We start from the raw sequence: 15,253 nt of genomic DNA, 5'->3' as shown, positions 1-15,253 counted from the left end.
GTAGTTCTAACAATATTGCTCCTCTGTGTCATTATCAATATTTAAAACGTTATAGTTACAGTAATCTTAACAGTCATTGGTATGAAAGGGCCTTAAGATAAGCAGGGCTGTCTGAACAACAGTTTCAGATCAAGATCAAGCTTTCCTGATGTTTAGAAACAAGACAATCTAAAATCACTACAATAAAATACAGCAGCAGTCTCAGTGAAATATTATGAAGAATATTTGACAAAATTACATTTATTTGGCAACTCTCAACTACTACAGGTTATATTTTATACCTATTTTAGACCCATGATCAATGCGTTTCTCTACAAGATGAGGTACAATTCTAAGAAAATATGCTTATAATGGTTCAACCAAATATATATATTTTTTACAGATATTACTCCACAGAAAAAGTATAATATACACTTGTGATTGAGAATATGTTGTTTAGTATATTTTAAGATTTGATGACCTGAACCGTGCAAACCTTCGCAAAATACAGCATCTAGTTCTTAAAAATACTTGCCAACACAAAACTTTATTTCCCAAATAACTGATAGAAACTCTTAGAAATTGAACAGGCTGCTGTCACTTTAGGACCAAACGCACGGATCCATTATACTGATACACATCCGGTTTACACCCATCTGTTTACTTTTACTTGAGACATAACCGGCTGTGTTTACATAATGTTTCCACAGGATGAGCATTTTGACATAATTGTGTGTGTATTCGACCATTCAAGTGTAATAAGATGTGAACGAGAACTGAATTTGCGATCACATGCTGAGAGAAGCGGCTTTCTGTGCTCGCGCTTACGCTTGCGTGTCAGTCAGTGCGTGCACCACATGGAGTTATTTTTCACTGCTTAATGTGCTTAACACTTTTTAACACCGAGTATGTCCCAAAATTCGCAAGTCTCCTTCTGAGAGAGGCAGCGTTCTGTGCACACACTTTGACAATGTGCCAGTCAGCAGGAGCACCGCACCGAGATCCTTTTCAGGATATATTGCATTTATAACTAGGGATGCACCGAAATATTGACCGAAAGACAGAAATGGACAAACATATGAGCCAAAAATATGCTGCTTTGCCCCTCAGTGTTCAACGACCAGGTTTCACTCTCACGCGCAAGAGTGAAAAGCAAAGTCCGCTCAAATACGCTGATTTCACGCAGCCGTTATTTTGAAATCGAAAGCGAGGCTCCGGTGGGAAGAAAACCGGAAGTGTCGCCTTTAATCACAGGAGAGTCGTGAATGTGATAGCGTATTGTTGTGTTTAATGATGTTGTGTCAATTCTAAAAATGTACAAACATTTCTTTCATACTTTAGACTATATACAGTGAAATTCATTTATAAATAAAATTAATTTTTTATATATAATTCAGAATGTAAAAAACGAAGCAGGAATGAACTATATACATATCCTATATTGGATATTAACATCCAATAGTGTAAATCGCGGCAGCAGCTTCAGGTTGGTAATCCAAGGCATTGTTGTTTATCTTTACTTCCGGGGTTCTTCCCACCGGAGCCTCACTTTCGATTTCAAAATGGCGGCTGCGTGAAATCAGCGTATAACATGCCGCCATGAAATTTCTCTGTAGTAGGCTTGTTTCGTATTAATATATTGATATTTAATATTTTAATATAGGCCTATTTTCTGTCCAAATTTTGTGTGTTAAAAAAAAAGAAAAAAAGTGTGGTTATTTTATTGACTTAATTCAGATTTAGTAAAATTATTGAACTTCATTAAAAAGTCTAATAATAAAACAATGATACAAAACTTATTTAAAATAAGAAATGAATAATTATATATATTTTTTTATATTACATTATATATATATATATATATATATAAAATAGTTCTAACTGGAACCATTGATTGCAATAACTGGTAATTATTTTTACATGCAATACACAATACAAAGTTAAATGGGTCATAGACGTTCTTTCTGGGGTTGAAACTATCTTAAGGGAAACTGGACCAAGTGAGCAAAACAGAAAGTTTCTGTGGCTGAAGGGGAAAAAAAGGCCTGAACTGAAACAAGAGCAGAAACAACAGGAATCTGGTTTAGCACATTAACAATCAGCAGCAAATCTGATTAGTCCTTGAGGTATGCGCCTATGTGTGCGCATATGCAAATTAAGTTTAAGAGAATGAGTTAGAAAGTGAAAGGGAAAGAAAGAGATTGGAGGGGGGAAAAGGGGGATGGTTGTTTTTTCAGTTGTCTAAAAATCTTCAGAGGCCTTTGAGCTTCTCTGCGGCCAAAACCAAAAGACTTGAGCTGACAGGAAACTTAAGCAGGCTCTCACACTTTCTTTCACACAGTTCCACTGCTCCCTTCCTCCATTGACACAGACACCTACAGCGTTTTCCAACTTTTTTTCCTGTACTTCTTTTTCTCTCTCTCATTCCACAAAAATACTCTGTCGGTTTGGCAAAAGCACTTCCCTGTGAATCTCTCCAGGTTGTGTGCATGTGTGTATAGCCCCTCCTGGGCCTCTCTTGAAAAGAGAAAGTTGGTCTTGAAGTCATCACTGCTTCCTCCACAAGTCTCTTTAGAGATTCATGCCTCAGAGCTCACCTTCACCTTTCTCTAATGATACAAATGATCTTTAGGTGGCATTATGCTGAATTTAAAATGTCCTTTCAGAATTCACAGAACATATTGTTGGCATTGGAACATATTCAATATACTTGTTACTAAGGCAAGGCACGGCAAGCTCAAATCATTTTAAGTGGATTTTTGTGGTCAGAGTGGTCAAATAGTAGGCGATAAGTGGGGTCAACTCTTTTTTTTCTTTTTCTTTAGCTTTATTATTTATAGTGGCAGGGCTTTAAAGGGGACACAGAGAGCACTTCTCAGAGAGCGTTTTAGCATGCTGAAAGAATAACAGAAGTTGTGTCCAGCCATCAAACTTCAGAACTCAAGACAATAATTGTCAGTCTTCAAATCGCTTGCTGTTATTCATGCGTAGGTCTCTGTTTTTATAATGACTGACAATTTTGTGCACTAAAGGTTGCATAATTTAGTCATTTTGTTGGATGAATACCTGTCAGTTACCACACTGAACAACTGCGATTAGCATCTAAACATTGGCATTCACACTGGCATTTGATGGGCATGCCCTAAACCAGCCTAGTTATAAATAGCTTCCTTAAAGTGACAGTACACTCCCCAAAAAATACAATTCTGTCATCATTCACTCACTCTCATGTTGTTACAAACCTGTATGACTTTCTTTCTGGAAATATTGTGAAGAATGTTGGTAACCAAACAGTTCTTGTGACCATTGACGAAAAAACACAAAGACATTTTTTTTTTTTTATCTTTTAAGTTCCACAGAAAAAAAAGTTTTTCATAAAGTTTTTCGAACAACATAAGAGACTAAATCATGACAGAATTTTCATTTTTGGGTGAATTATCCTTTCAAGACCAAATCATGACAGAATTTTCATTTTTGGGTGAAATATCCTTTCAAGACCAACTAGTTTTTCAAACAACCCACTAAATTGTGCACATCCTTACCATAAACATACAACTTCATCAACAAAAGCCAAATTACAAGGAAAATATGTTGGGGTGGTTCAAACATCACTTTATCTACTTGTTTGTATCACATTTGTCAGACTATAAAAGATCAGTCACGAAGACAGTATCTTGGCTAAAGCATTTAGAAGGCTTAGGCAATAAAAAGGTCAACATCGATCCAGGAGGGTTATACTACACTATCACCTTCAACAAACGGTCCATCTTACTTTAGTTTACACAGAAGAAATCTAACACACATGTCGAGCCACCCAGAAACAGGTCAGCCAAATTCAAGAAGATCTAACAGGCGGAAGGAACAGACATATCCTTATCAGCTGCAGATAATGTGTGTCCTTAGGTACCATGGCGCAAGAGGGGATAAAGAAAGATGTGAAACAAAGCAAAATCAGATTAGATCTAATTAGCAAAGCTCCACGAATGCCCCTAGTGTACCCCGATTAAAGAAACAAGAGATTCTAAACACTGACTCACGCAGTGATACAGAAATTCGGGGGATGAAAGTGGAGAAGAAATTGCTTTGCGACTCAATTCTCCAGAATATTTTGCAACGCAAGTTTCCTGTGCGCACTAAACCAGCATTCCCTCCTACGTTAAGTCTGATGTTTGAGAGTTCCAGCATTAGCAGATGCTCTAATGAGATTTATGACTGTCTATCCCTCACATGACATAAGCCCCTCTCCCATCTGCCCCATGACAACCCTGAAAAAGCCCTTTCTGCAGTCTAAAATGTACTGCCTCATACCTCACCCCTCTCAATGACCTCATACCTCACCCCTCTCAATGAAGGCGGCGTGACCTGGCCTATGGGGTGAGGAGACCAGAACCAAACATGTCAGCACATAACCTCCTCTCCTGCAGTGCTGTCCCTCTCACTTCTCCTGTCAATCTAAGATCTGCTGCTTAAACACGGATTTACCCAGGACGTACTAACAACCAGACTAACATAGAAAAGATACCTTTGAATGAATGGGTGTTTCTTCACCTACAAGCACTTTTTTTCAGCTTGCTTCTTTTTGTAAAATTGTTAGGCTTTTCTCCATATCTCCATTTATTTGGCTACTTTGCAAACACCATTTATGCACATATTCTATTGTTTTATACTGGTCCCAGACACAGATATAAAACAAGATTTGATCTAAAAATATGAAAATTCATAATTTGATAATCTACTATGATACGCCACAAAAGGAGCAAAATAAACAAAATAAGATTTTAATACTTTCTATGTGAAAACTATTTAAATCTTTACACAAACTACAAATTTCTGCAGCACATGCAACGTAGGTTTTGCCACTCTAGAGGTGTTTGACAAGATGCATGTGGTATCTTGTCAATCATATCATATCTGAATGGAGAAGATCCTTGAAAAAGAAACACTTTTAACATGCTTTAATGCAGCACTGCAAAGAGAATCATAACTGACCTTTGGTTTTCTGTTCAGCAGCCTGTAAAGAAAGAATAAAGGTAGACTGAGAGATGAACACTTTCACAGGTCTAGTGTACAAAAGCTTTATAACAAAAAACGTGTCGCTTCTGGAACAAAAATAAAAACACTACAAATGACTAGTGGACCATAAATCTTGGAACATGTAAGATGGATTATAATGGATATCTGCTTCAGTATTATGCTAAATAGAGATCAAGCTGGATGTGCTAAATCAATCTAAAGAGCAGCAGGACGTGAATGAGACATTAGTAAATGTACCCACTTTGTAACTCCATGATGTCTAAGAAGTGAGACGCATAGCCTAATATCTATCTGTGTTTGAATAGAGTTTCACAAGCAGACATTACACAGGTTGTTGTGAGCTCTAGGTCTTCAGTTTGGTACCTGTGCTTTACGTTGGTAAAGATGTCTCAGAAGCTTATGACAGACTCAGTAAGGTGTCCGCTAAGCAGCTTTCATGAGGACGCAAGCAAAAGATTCTAGGTGAAAGCTTGTAGGTCATAGGAAAGAAGCCCTCACCTTTTTCTGAGCAGCTTCCTTCTTTTTCTTTTCCTCTTGCTTTTTCTTTTTCTTTTCTTCCATCAAATGGTTCTCCTTTTGTGTGACGTGTTTTGTCCCAAGGCTGTGAAAAAGATCAGTTGTGAGTTATTTTGGTCCTAATCTTTAAAAACAAATAGAGACAATTAACAAAATAACTCCCAAACATATTATAAACAACATTTATAATGTCGTATTTCTAATAGAACATTTTAAGATACAATTTTTAGCAAATATGATATTTTCAAATTTATTACTTTAATATTACTACCCACAGAACCAAGGGCAGTACTAATTGGAATATGATCTAAAACCTAAAAGAACATAAGTATGCATTTTTTTTTTACGTTATACAGTAGCTGATTTAAAAAAAGAAAAAGAAAAGAAAGAACAAACAAAATATTCCATGTCTGTTAATGAAGAAAGTGAACCCACAAATGTAATAAACTTAGTGTGGCTTACATTTACAAAAATCTGGTTTACCACCATAAGTCTGAGCCATCAAAGATAAAATACTTAAAACAAAAGACAGACTCTCCTCTAGTATTGAGAAAAACACCATTCATTAGATAATACAGACCAACCTGCATGGAGACGAAAAGCAGAAATCACTGATTTAAACTAGATTTGCACAAATAAATGAAAGCAGCTGCATCAAGTAAAAAAAAATTCCCATCTGTGAACAAAGCTCAAAGGTATTAGAGCTGGTCTGACTGTTTGCGCTTATGTTAACAATAGTCAGAAAAGAATGTTAACAAGAAATTCACAGGAAAAAGGATGTGCTTGGGATTTAGAGGAACATTTCTTTTAGGAATAAAAACATTGACTTTGAACTTTGTTCGTTGTATACCACCTGTTTTCAGTAAACTCTGCCTGAGTGGATGAATCACAGATAAACAAATGTGACATGAACCAGATGCACCAAAAAAAGATTGATGGAAGCCTATGAATGGCTCTTCTTCTCTAATAATCACTAAATAAATATTTGAAACGAGAGATGCACGGTATATTGGCACCATACAGGTGGTCGTCATATATCAACTGATACACTACTGTTCAAACGTCATTATCTTCTCAAATATTTTTGAAAGAAGTCTCTTATGTTTAACTAGGCAGCATTTATTTGATCAAAATACAGTAAAAGAGTGACATATTACAATTTAATATAACAGACTTGTATTTGAATACATTTAAAAATGTCATTTATTCCAGTGACGGCAGAGGTGATTTTTCAGCATTACTCCAGTCTTCAGTGTCACATGATCAGAGTCATTTTGCTGTGGTAGTCAGCGTTAGCGGTGTTAAACCGTGTTCGGATGTAGTACATCGATACCATTTTGCTTTTTTTATAGAAATAAAACTCATTTATATCAGTTGGACAATGGCCACTACAATTATAAACTGAAAGTGTCTTACACCGGAGTCAGATTTCACTTGTGTTGAGAGTAGGGAAAGATGACTGACAAGACAATTGCGGAGGATTCAAGTATTCGTTTTGTATAAATAAAGGGAAAGTTGTAAAGATCTAATGTTAAAGATCAAAATAAATGCAACAGATCCCGAGCGTCACTGACAAATATCTTATTTTGTCACCGTGCGAATTCAAATAACAAAAATGTATAAATAGATTATTTAATTGCTTTATAAAAAGACTGATAATTGAATACCACTTAAATCTAAAACGAAAAAAATTAAATAATTCATACTGCACATTATATCTGTGTGATGCATAAATTCACTTGTAGTAACATCAGTTTTAGAGATTTATTTTGAATTATATATTTAAATGTAATAGTATAGAATTTGATACCATCTATTTATTGGTTATCAGCCAAAACATGAAAACAAATATCAGTCTAAATGTCTCAGTCCATAATGACCTTTGCTTTAGCTTTACCTTTACCTGTGTGTGAGATTATGGGCAGAATTAATGAGATAAATACACATCCCACAACATAACTGCCTACATTGTTGGTCTCTTGTGTATTTATGATACGGTCCAAGTCCAAGTCAGTAGGAAGTACTGTAGGAAAAAGCGGTAGGTGGAGGAAGGAGGGGAAATGAGCGAGTTGAAGAGACGGCGGAGATGAGGTGGTGGGGGGGGGGGGATAGCTAGACGCTCTCTGGGCACAGAGCCAAAAAATGTCAGCGCTGCAAGACAAACAAGAGAGCTGAGAGCCCTCGGGAACCTGCTGGCTAGCAACAGCAGCCTACAGAGGAAGAAATCTGCAGCCTCTCCATCAGACACAATCAGGCATTAGAAACCCATAACTTCCAAGCCATATGAGAAGACCAGACCTGACATGCCAATAAACCCCTGGATAACACGAAAAACTCCTTTAGTCACCCAACCGCACTCAACAAATAACAGACAAAAGAAAAGACGGGTTGAAAGAACCTTTAGAGTCTGATTTTATTTCCACAGGCAACTATACAGTGGTGAAAGTGCGGCGTGAAATCCTGTTTTATGAATTCCAGACCATCTGTACGGCACCTTTTTAATTCAGCAGAAGAAAACTTTCAGCCAGCCTGAATGCCAATAGAAAACAGCGAAAGGTGATTTTTCATACGTTCAGTTCCTGGCGGGCAAATATAAAAATAGCTTTTTGGTGGATTGACTCGCAGTCATAGCAGTCCGATGACTTTCATCTTCCTCCAAAGTCACTAATGAAAGCACTTTCACAAGCTCTGCTGACAATTTATTGCCCTAATAGATCACACAAATGCCTTCCATAAAGACCCCTGTCATTATACTCAAATCACGTAGGTCTTTCAGCGACTGCACATTTGTCTCAATAAAATGCAAAACATCCAACAGTTCAGCACACTAATGGACTTAGCATAAGAGGAAACTCATGTAACGGGGGACTAAATTGAGAGTGATCAGTTCTGAGGTTATTAGTGATGCATCAAGGGGGAAAAAAAAGTTGTCAAACGAATTTTAGCGAGATTAGTACAAACACAGCTATGGCTTTTCATTCTTCATTCTTTCAGTCTTCCGGGAGCTTCAGGGTACATTTACATGACAACAATGTACTAAAAATGGAAACGTTTTTCCTTTGCGATTTTCGCTTACATTGTCAAAACGATCCCCGTTCACACGGATCAGCGAAAACTATTAAACACGCTATATTCTGCAGCCAGGCCAGTAGTTGACGAGGTCACTTTGTAAAGAAACACAATGTGCCTTATCTGACCATGTAATACGTAGAACATGACGTCACCGTTTTCAAAAATGTGTGTTTTTGTAGTTTACACAGAGATAATTATGGTACTATTTTCAAAAGGTTGTACTTTGAAACCTGTTTTCAAAAGTTTGCGTTTTCAGTCCCCCAAAACGCGTTGTCGTGTAAATGAATGGCCAAAACGCATAAAAAGTTTTCCGGTTTTAGTTGAAAAGGGTGACGTGTAAACAACCTATTACACTGGACCTATGAAACCTTGAAGGGATCGTTCACCCCAAAAATGTTATTGTCATTATTTATCATTATTATCAAACCTCATGTCTGTGTTGTGTTTTTTTTTTTTTTTTTGTCTATTCAATGAAAGTCAATGGGGTCCAATTGAACTTTCTTCATAATATCTCAAAGAGCGAACTATCCCTTTAAAGCTTAAAGGCCCCAACATACTCACGGCGAAATTCTTTTTCGTTCTTCGTTTTGAGGTAAAACCAAGTTCGAAATACGTGACGATATACTGTTATCGAACATCTGACGCCACCCAGATAGATGAATATGTAAATATGTGCTGCGCGCATTCCTCTCGGTAACAAAAAAAAAAAACAAAACTAAGAAAACAGCAAGCATTTTTTTTAATAAAGCATAAGAAAAGCATCTGATATAGCAATGTAAACTTTACTGACTTTACTAGAGTGCAGAATTGCAGAGCTTGTGCAAACATATCCACATTGCTATATCAGATGCTTTTCTAATGCTTTATTTAAAAAAATGTTTGCTGTTTTCTTAGTTTTGTTGTGTGTTTATTTTGTTACCGAGAGGAATGCGCGCAGCACATATTTACATATTCATATAACCGTTGCTCTCAGCAGTTTGGGTGGCGTCAGATGTTCGATAACAACATATCGCTGGACAAGTATTTCGAACTTCGTTTTACCCCAAACGAAAAAGAACTTCGCCATGAGTATATTGGGGACCAGACGTGCCCACGAACTTCCCACAATACAGTTACTGAACATCTGTTGCATACTGCACACAAAACTTGTGAAAATCATAAGACTGCTATGCAGTTTTTTTTTTTTTTTAAGAAATGAATATATATATTCATCAAGAATGCATTATTATTGATCAAAGGTGACAGTAAAGACTTGCACATTATTACAAAAACAATTATATAATTTCAAATAAATGGTGTTCTTTTGAGCTTTCATAGAACAAATCCTGAAAAAAATGTATCATGGTTTTCAACATTGATAATAAGAAGAAAAATGTATTGACCACCAAATCAGCATTTTGGAATCATTTCTGAATGATAATTTGACTGAAAACTGGAGTAATAATGCTGAAAATTCAGCTTTGACATCACTGGAATGAATTACATTTTTAAAAATATTTACATATTACTTTTTGATCAAATAAATGCAGCCTTGATGAGCATAAGATCCGTCTTTCATAAAATAAAATAAAACCTCTGTAGGGTAGTGTATGAAAGCACAAGATATTTAGAGTTTTGTTTAAGGCACTTTATAGCAAGCAAACTATATAGCTTTGTTTTCTGCCTGTGAAATAATCAATATTACTATTGGGGAAACAAAAACACTGATCGTGAAGTCAAAACACATTTCAACAGTTCAGGGAGACTGTCATCACGGCTTATCTAGATCAAATTTATCTGTGCCAGTCTATTATTGTGGTATCTTTCCATTTCAGATTTACTCACCCCTAAACACCACAAACTGTGGCTCGCTTTACATGTCGGTCAGAGGGTCTCTTTCTGTCTAAGTGGCCAGAAAAACCACAAATATTCTGAATACCATGAAATTATTAAAAATATTTCAGATAAACTATCAAACAACTGTTACTTTCAGCACCTCACAATTGGTCTAGAGCAGTGTACAGAGTTATAGACCACATTTCTCAGCCCTATGTGTTATTAAAATGTGTGATATTAAGACATCCTTATCACTAGATGAACAGGAAGGGCTTAACACCTTTACTGTAACTGAAGGCTGCCATTTTGCAGTCAACCAAGCAGGTGAAATGTGGCATTCTAAAATAAAAAATGCCTTTCAAAAGGTTAATGAATTCAGATAACGGCTACAGTGGGTCTCAGAGTGGAAAACTTGCCCTTGAAAGGCTCATCTGAGCTGCCCTTTGGCCTGCGCTTTTCAACTAATCAAAAAAAGAATGTAAAGCTCTTGGCATGCCAAAAACACATCCTGAAGATTTAAAAAACTCAACCTCCACACATCAGACCTGTGTGAATGGAGAAAACAGCATAGAACAAAGCATGCAAAACACATTATGACAGCTATTCATAACATAGATAAAGTCTCAAGAAACTTAATCTCATTTCCAGAGGCTTACATAATTAAGATATGAAAGAAATATCTTGACATCAATATCATCTATTATGATGAACAAGTCCTATGAGGGTCAGTGGGACACAGATCCGGTCACAATCTTCAGAGATCAGCATAAATCTAACTTTAGGAATGACAGCTGTTGGTTATCGGACCAAACAAATAAAATGATAACCCAGGTTGGGTTATACTTAAAAAAAAAAAAAAAAAATGTTTCAAAGTGAAAGGACTGTGGGAAATAATGGGACATAATCATTCAGCTACAAAACCTTACCTATAGCATTACTGGTCTGATACCAGTGACTGTGACGAGCTCAGATGGGAGCCTCTATTTTAGATTAGAATACAGATGCTAAACTGATACATGTGCCAAATCACCAAGTGTAGAAAATAGCAACATAGTTGCATGCAGTTGTAAAATGTGTATACAAGAAAATAAAACACACACACAAAACAGAAAATGGCAGTTGTTCGCAGGATATAGGCAAAGAGATAAACACCTGCATGTAATCCAGCCAAGTTGTTGAATCAAACATTTTATTTTAATCATTTACAACAATTACTATTAGTTATAATTTCATTTTACAAAAACCAGTTAACCCTAACATTGACCTTACTATGGAAATATCACAGAATCCATGGTTTTATCTGTGGTTACTATGGTCTTGCTCAAAAAGCCACAGTAAAGGAACTAAGGTTCATAGGGGAATCATGCACCAGACTCAGCAACAATGATTCCACTTCAATAACCAACAGCGACAAATGACCAAACATGAAGCCACATGGTGCAAATCCCAAGCCACAGTAATGCTGGTAAGGCTTTATAAGAACAAGCTGAGAGGGGCAATGTGACCTAAGCTTTATGGTAATCTGAGCATTAAGTGGCCTCTTTTTGTCTGACCCTTTTTCACTCCTGGAAAACACACAGCCCTTTTCAAAGGTCTGGCTCTGACAGGGGGACCCTGACCCTGCGAGGGGAGCTGAAACTTCCCTGCCAAATTAGCAACTGCACCACCACAGGAACAGTCATGGGTATGTTTGGCATGAGTGCTGTCCTCAGTAGCCTTATCATGCACAGCCAAAAACAGTACAAGTGTGCTTGCGAAATTTTACCATGGTAACCATAGTGTCAGTGTAAATCGGTAATCGCTACCAAAACAAAACGATGGTAATAGTAGTAATCTCGCGTAAAATAAATAAATAAATAAATAAATAAATAGTGACAGGAAGATTCTGGCAGCTTACGATATTTCTTGTGAATTTACTTATTTCAAAGTAGTAACAATAACGTACAATAACTGACATTTTGACGGAAACTAGCCTATCACCAATTTTTGTAAACAATTTACGTTACTCTCAATTGGTAAACATGATTTCGAGAATAAAACCTCTCGAATTCTCCCCAGAAAAAGAAGAAAGAAAAAAAACTTTAAAGCTTCAAGGAACTTGAGCAATCTGAATACGACCAGAAATAAAAGTAGCTTCTTCGTGAGATATTTCTAATCCAAACCCCATGAAAATATAAACACCACAGCGGTTCTTTCTCTATCGTTCATCGTCCAGGGTTAACGTCATTGCAGAAAGACTGTAACATGATTCTCCATAACAATATAATGTAAAACAAACAAACAAAAAACGTAACGAGTTGCCTTAGCTAACATTTTATCATCAAATCGACGTGACAGAAGTCAGGACTCCCCGCAAATCCTGGACACATATTTACAAAACACACCATTCGAGCGTCAAACTCTAGCGTTAAGTAAACGCAACAACGGGCAAATCATAAAATATATCACATTGCCAGACATTACGCGAGCGTATGTATCAAAAAATCAACTGGAATCCGATAAGAAATAAGGCTTATCTCGCCTCTGTTTAGAAAATGGGCAAATGTTGATGTTCGGGGAAGTAAACATTTGCGTACGAAAGCTATTTCTAACAATCAAAACAAAAAAGACCGTGCATGGTGTTAAATACCCTTATCGGCGAGCGTTTGAACACAGTATGCCTGGTTTTAGTGATTTCACTCATTCTGCGTCCCTCTCAATGTCACTGTCTGTCTGTCAGAAACAAAACAGCTCAAAATAAATTCCTAAAATGACGCAATATCACTGTATACTAAAAAATTTCACACCCCGCCCACCTAAATATTATAACCATTTTAAAAAATGTCTTGTCTTACCTTTTTTTTTTTTTTTTTTTTTTTGCAGACGGAGCAACTGCGGTCTGCTGTTCAGATGTGATGCATTCAGATGTGATGCATGAGCTGCATGGTGTTGTCGATACCCGTACTGACACAGATCAGATATTATTCAGTCGCAGTCAGGACAGTCACACACAGGACACCCGCTCCTGCAGTGAGCTGCAATGGCGAGCCTGGCTTTCCAGTTGAGGAATTCACCTCTCAAAATGCAGGGGAATTTATCCAGATGCGAAGGAAACGCCAGCGCAAACAGTGAAAAAGACAATTTTGCACGTCAGCAAGACAGCTTAAGGTTGATCAGCTTTAACATTACGACGAGTTTAGGAGCAGCTACAGACGCGCGCACCCACACAGACGCGCGCACACTGGCAGTTTGAGCTTTTGTAATTTTTTTGGGAGTGTATAAAGTGCGTAAAGGGAAATATTTCAGCATGCCTTCAGTTCGCTAATGCGTATGTAAACGAGTCCACACGAGTAAATGTCCCGATGCTCAGAAGGTAGGGAAATTCCAATGCATCCATTTAAAATGATACTGCACTGACGTGAAGCGTTCACTGGATTTTCGTTTGTGGCGCTCCAGCAGCCATTTTGTTGAAACTGACAACAGCGGCTCAAGTCTCAGTAGAGTAAAACAGGAAGTGCCCCCATTCCCCAGAGGCACGTCACGTGACTTCAACTAACAAACAATCCAACCCCTATGTTAAAATATCGCTCCACCTTTACTGTTGCTATGACAACGAGGGTCGAGGAACTACCTCTTCCCTCCCCCAACAACACAAACTCATATATACCCAGCCATCCGATCCCTTGTGTTTCTCTCATTTGATTAATCATTAATCGGGCTTTCTCAGCAATACCTAAAAATATACAAAACCATAGTTGTTCTAGCATCCATTTTAGTTACAAGGTTTAACGTAGCACATTAAATATGTATTTTTTAGACATCGTTCCACCAGCAGGGGGCGCGATTTCAACAAACCACTAGACATCACTTGGCAATCATCTCTTAAAAATGAACTAACTTGTTAACTGAAAACTAAAAACAAATGAACATACAATCATTCGCTGACAGAGACGGTGGCTTTCAGACATTCCTGTTTTGGGGGGCTGCTAAAATACCCTCTGGACTGACACATCTTGACTGACTCACCAGCTGTTAACTAAGTGCACTTTTTTCTCTAACAAACATCAAAACCAAAACAATTACTGTTTTAAAATGAGGTGTGCTCCATGGTGATTTACAGAGTTTGATCGTTGTTACAATTAAAATATGCTATTTTGTGTATTGTAGGCCTATATGTAATTTTGTGTATGAGATATTCTGTATTTATTTACACCACTTTAGTAATTATCTCTAAATAGAGAACATGGACTGTTTAACACATTTTGTCTGCAACAGTTGTTTTTACATCTCTGAAATGTTATTTGTCTGCTGAACTTATTTTAATCTTCTTGAGATGCATTAAAGAAAGTTTCCTCACAGAAGCTGTGATTCCACGATTTGGGACACATGCCTGTTATCAAGCATGGCTTTCAAACATGGCTGAAATATAGGCTTAAAAGTGTAGCATGTAAGTATATGGTCTCCTCCCAGGGGGACATTTTCACACTGCAACACTGATCCGCCTCTGTCCCATTCCAGCTTACAGCTTTATCGCATAGACTGGGAAAGACAAATATGATCTGGCCAAACATTTTGCTGAGCAATGAGCCAAAACCCGATCTCACTAAGGACTCATCTTTCTCGCTCTCATTAGCATTCATCCACCCAATGACAGCCAGAGCACTTCTGTTGGCCAGATGAATCTGAGAGGATGGCTGGGTCGCTTTAGTTAAAAGACAAGGGCTCGCAGATAAAGACGTTCTGACAGACCTTCAAGGGGCCAATTAAATAACAATCCGCCCTAATGTCATCTGCATATGGATTACGGCTGAGATATGTAATGTGGTGGCAGAGGAGAAACGTGATTACTGAGTGTGTT

The 15,253-nt window shown here is 37.3% G+C and overlaps 1 protein-coding gene across 3 annotated transcripts in view; it reads right to left on the bottom strand.

Annotated features, from left to right (window-relative positions):
* The window catches only part of tnrc6c1 (trinucleotide repeat containing adaptor 6C1), a 63,087-nt gene that overhangs the window by 37,023 nt on the left and 10,811 nt on the right, over positions 1-15,253 (bottom strand). For all 3 annotated transcript variants that reach the window (XM_082180073.1, XM_082180072.1, XM_082180074.1), the window contains exons 2-3: positions 5,512-5,614; positions 4,969-4,990 (exon numbers count right to left, since the gene is read on the bottom strand). In XM_082180073.1, coding sequence (XP_082036199.1) covers positions 4,969-4,990; positions 5,512-5,574 — 85 coding nt within the window. In that variant the 5' untranslated portion in view covers positions 5,575-5,614. The remainder of the gene's footprint in view (positions 1-4,968; positions 4,991-5,511; positions 5,615-15,253) is intronic.

This window comes from Leuciscus leuciscus (assembly GCF_965113295.1).
Source record: "Leuciscus leuciscus genome assembly, chromosome: 1".
In the NCBI taxonomy this organism is placed as follows: Eukaryota; Metazoa; Chordata; class Actinopteri; order Cypriniformes; family Leuciscidae; genus Leuciscus; species Leuciscus leuciscus.
The sequence above is the reverse complement of the archived record's forward strand: the minus strand, read 5'-3'. Positions and strand labels throughout refer to the sequence as shown.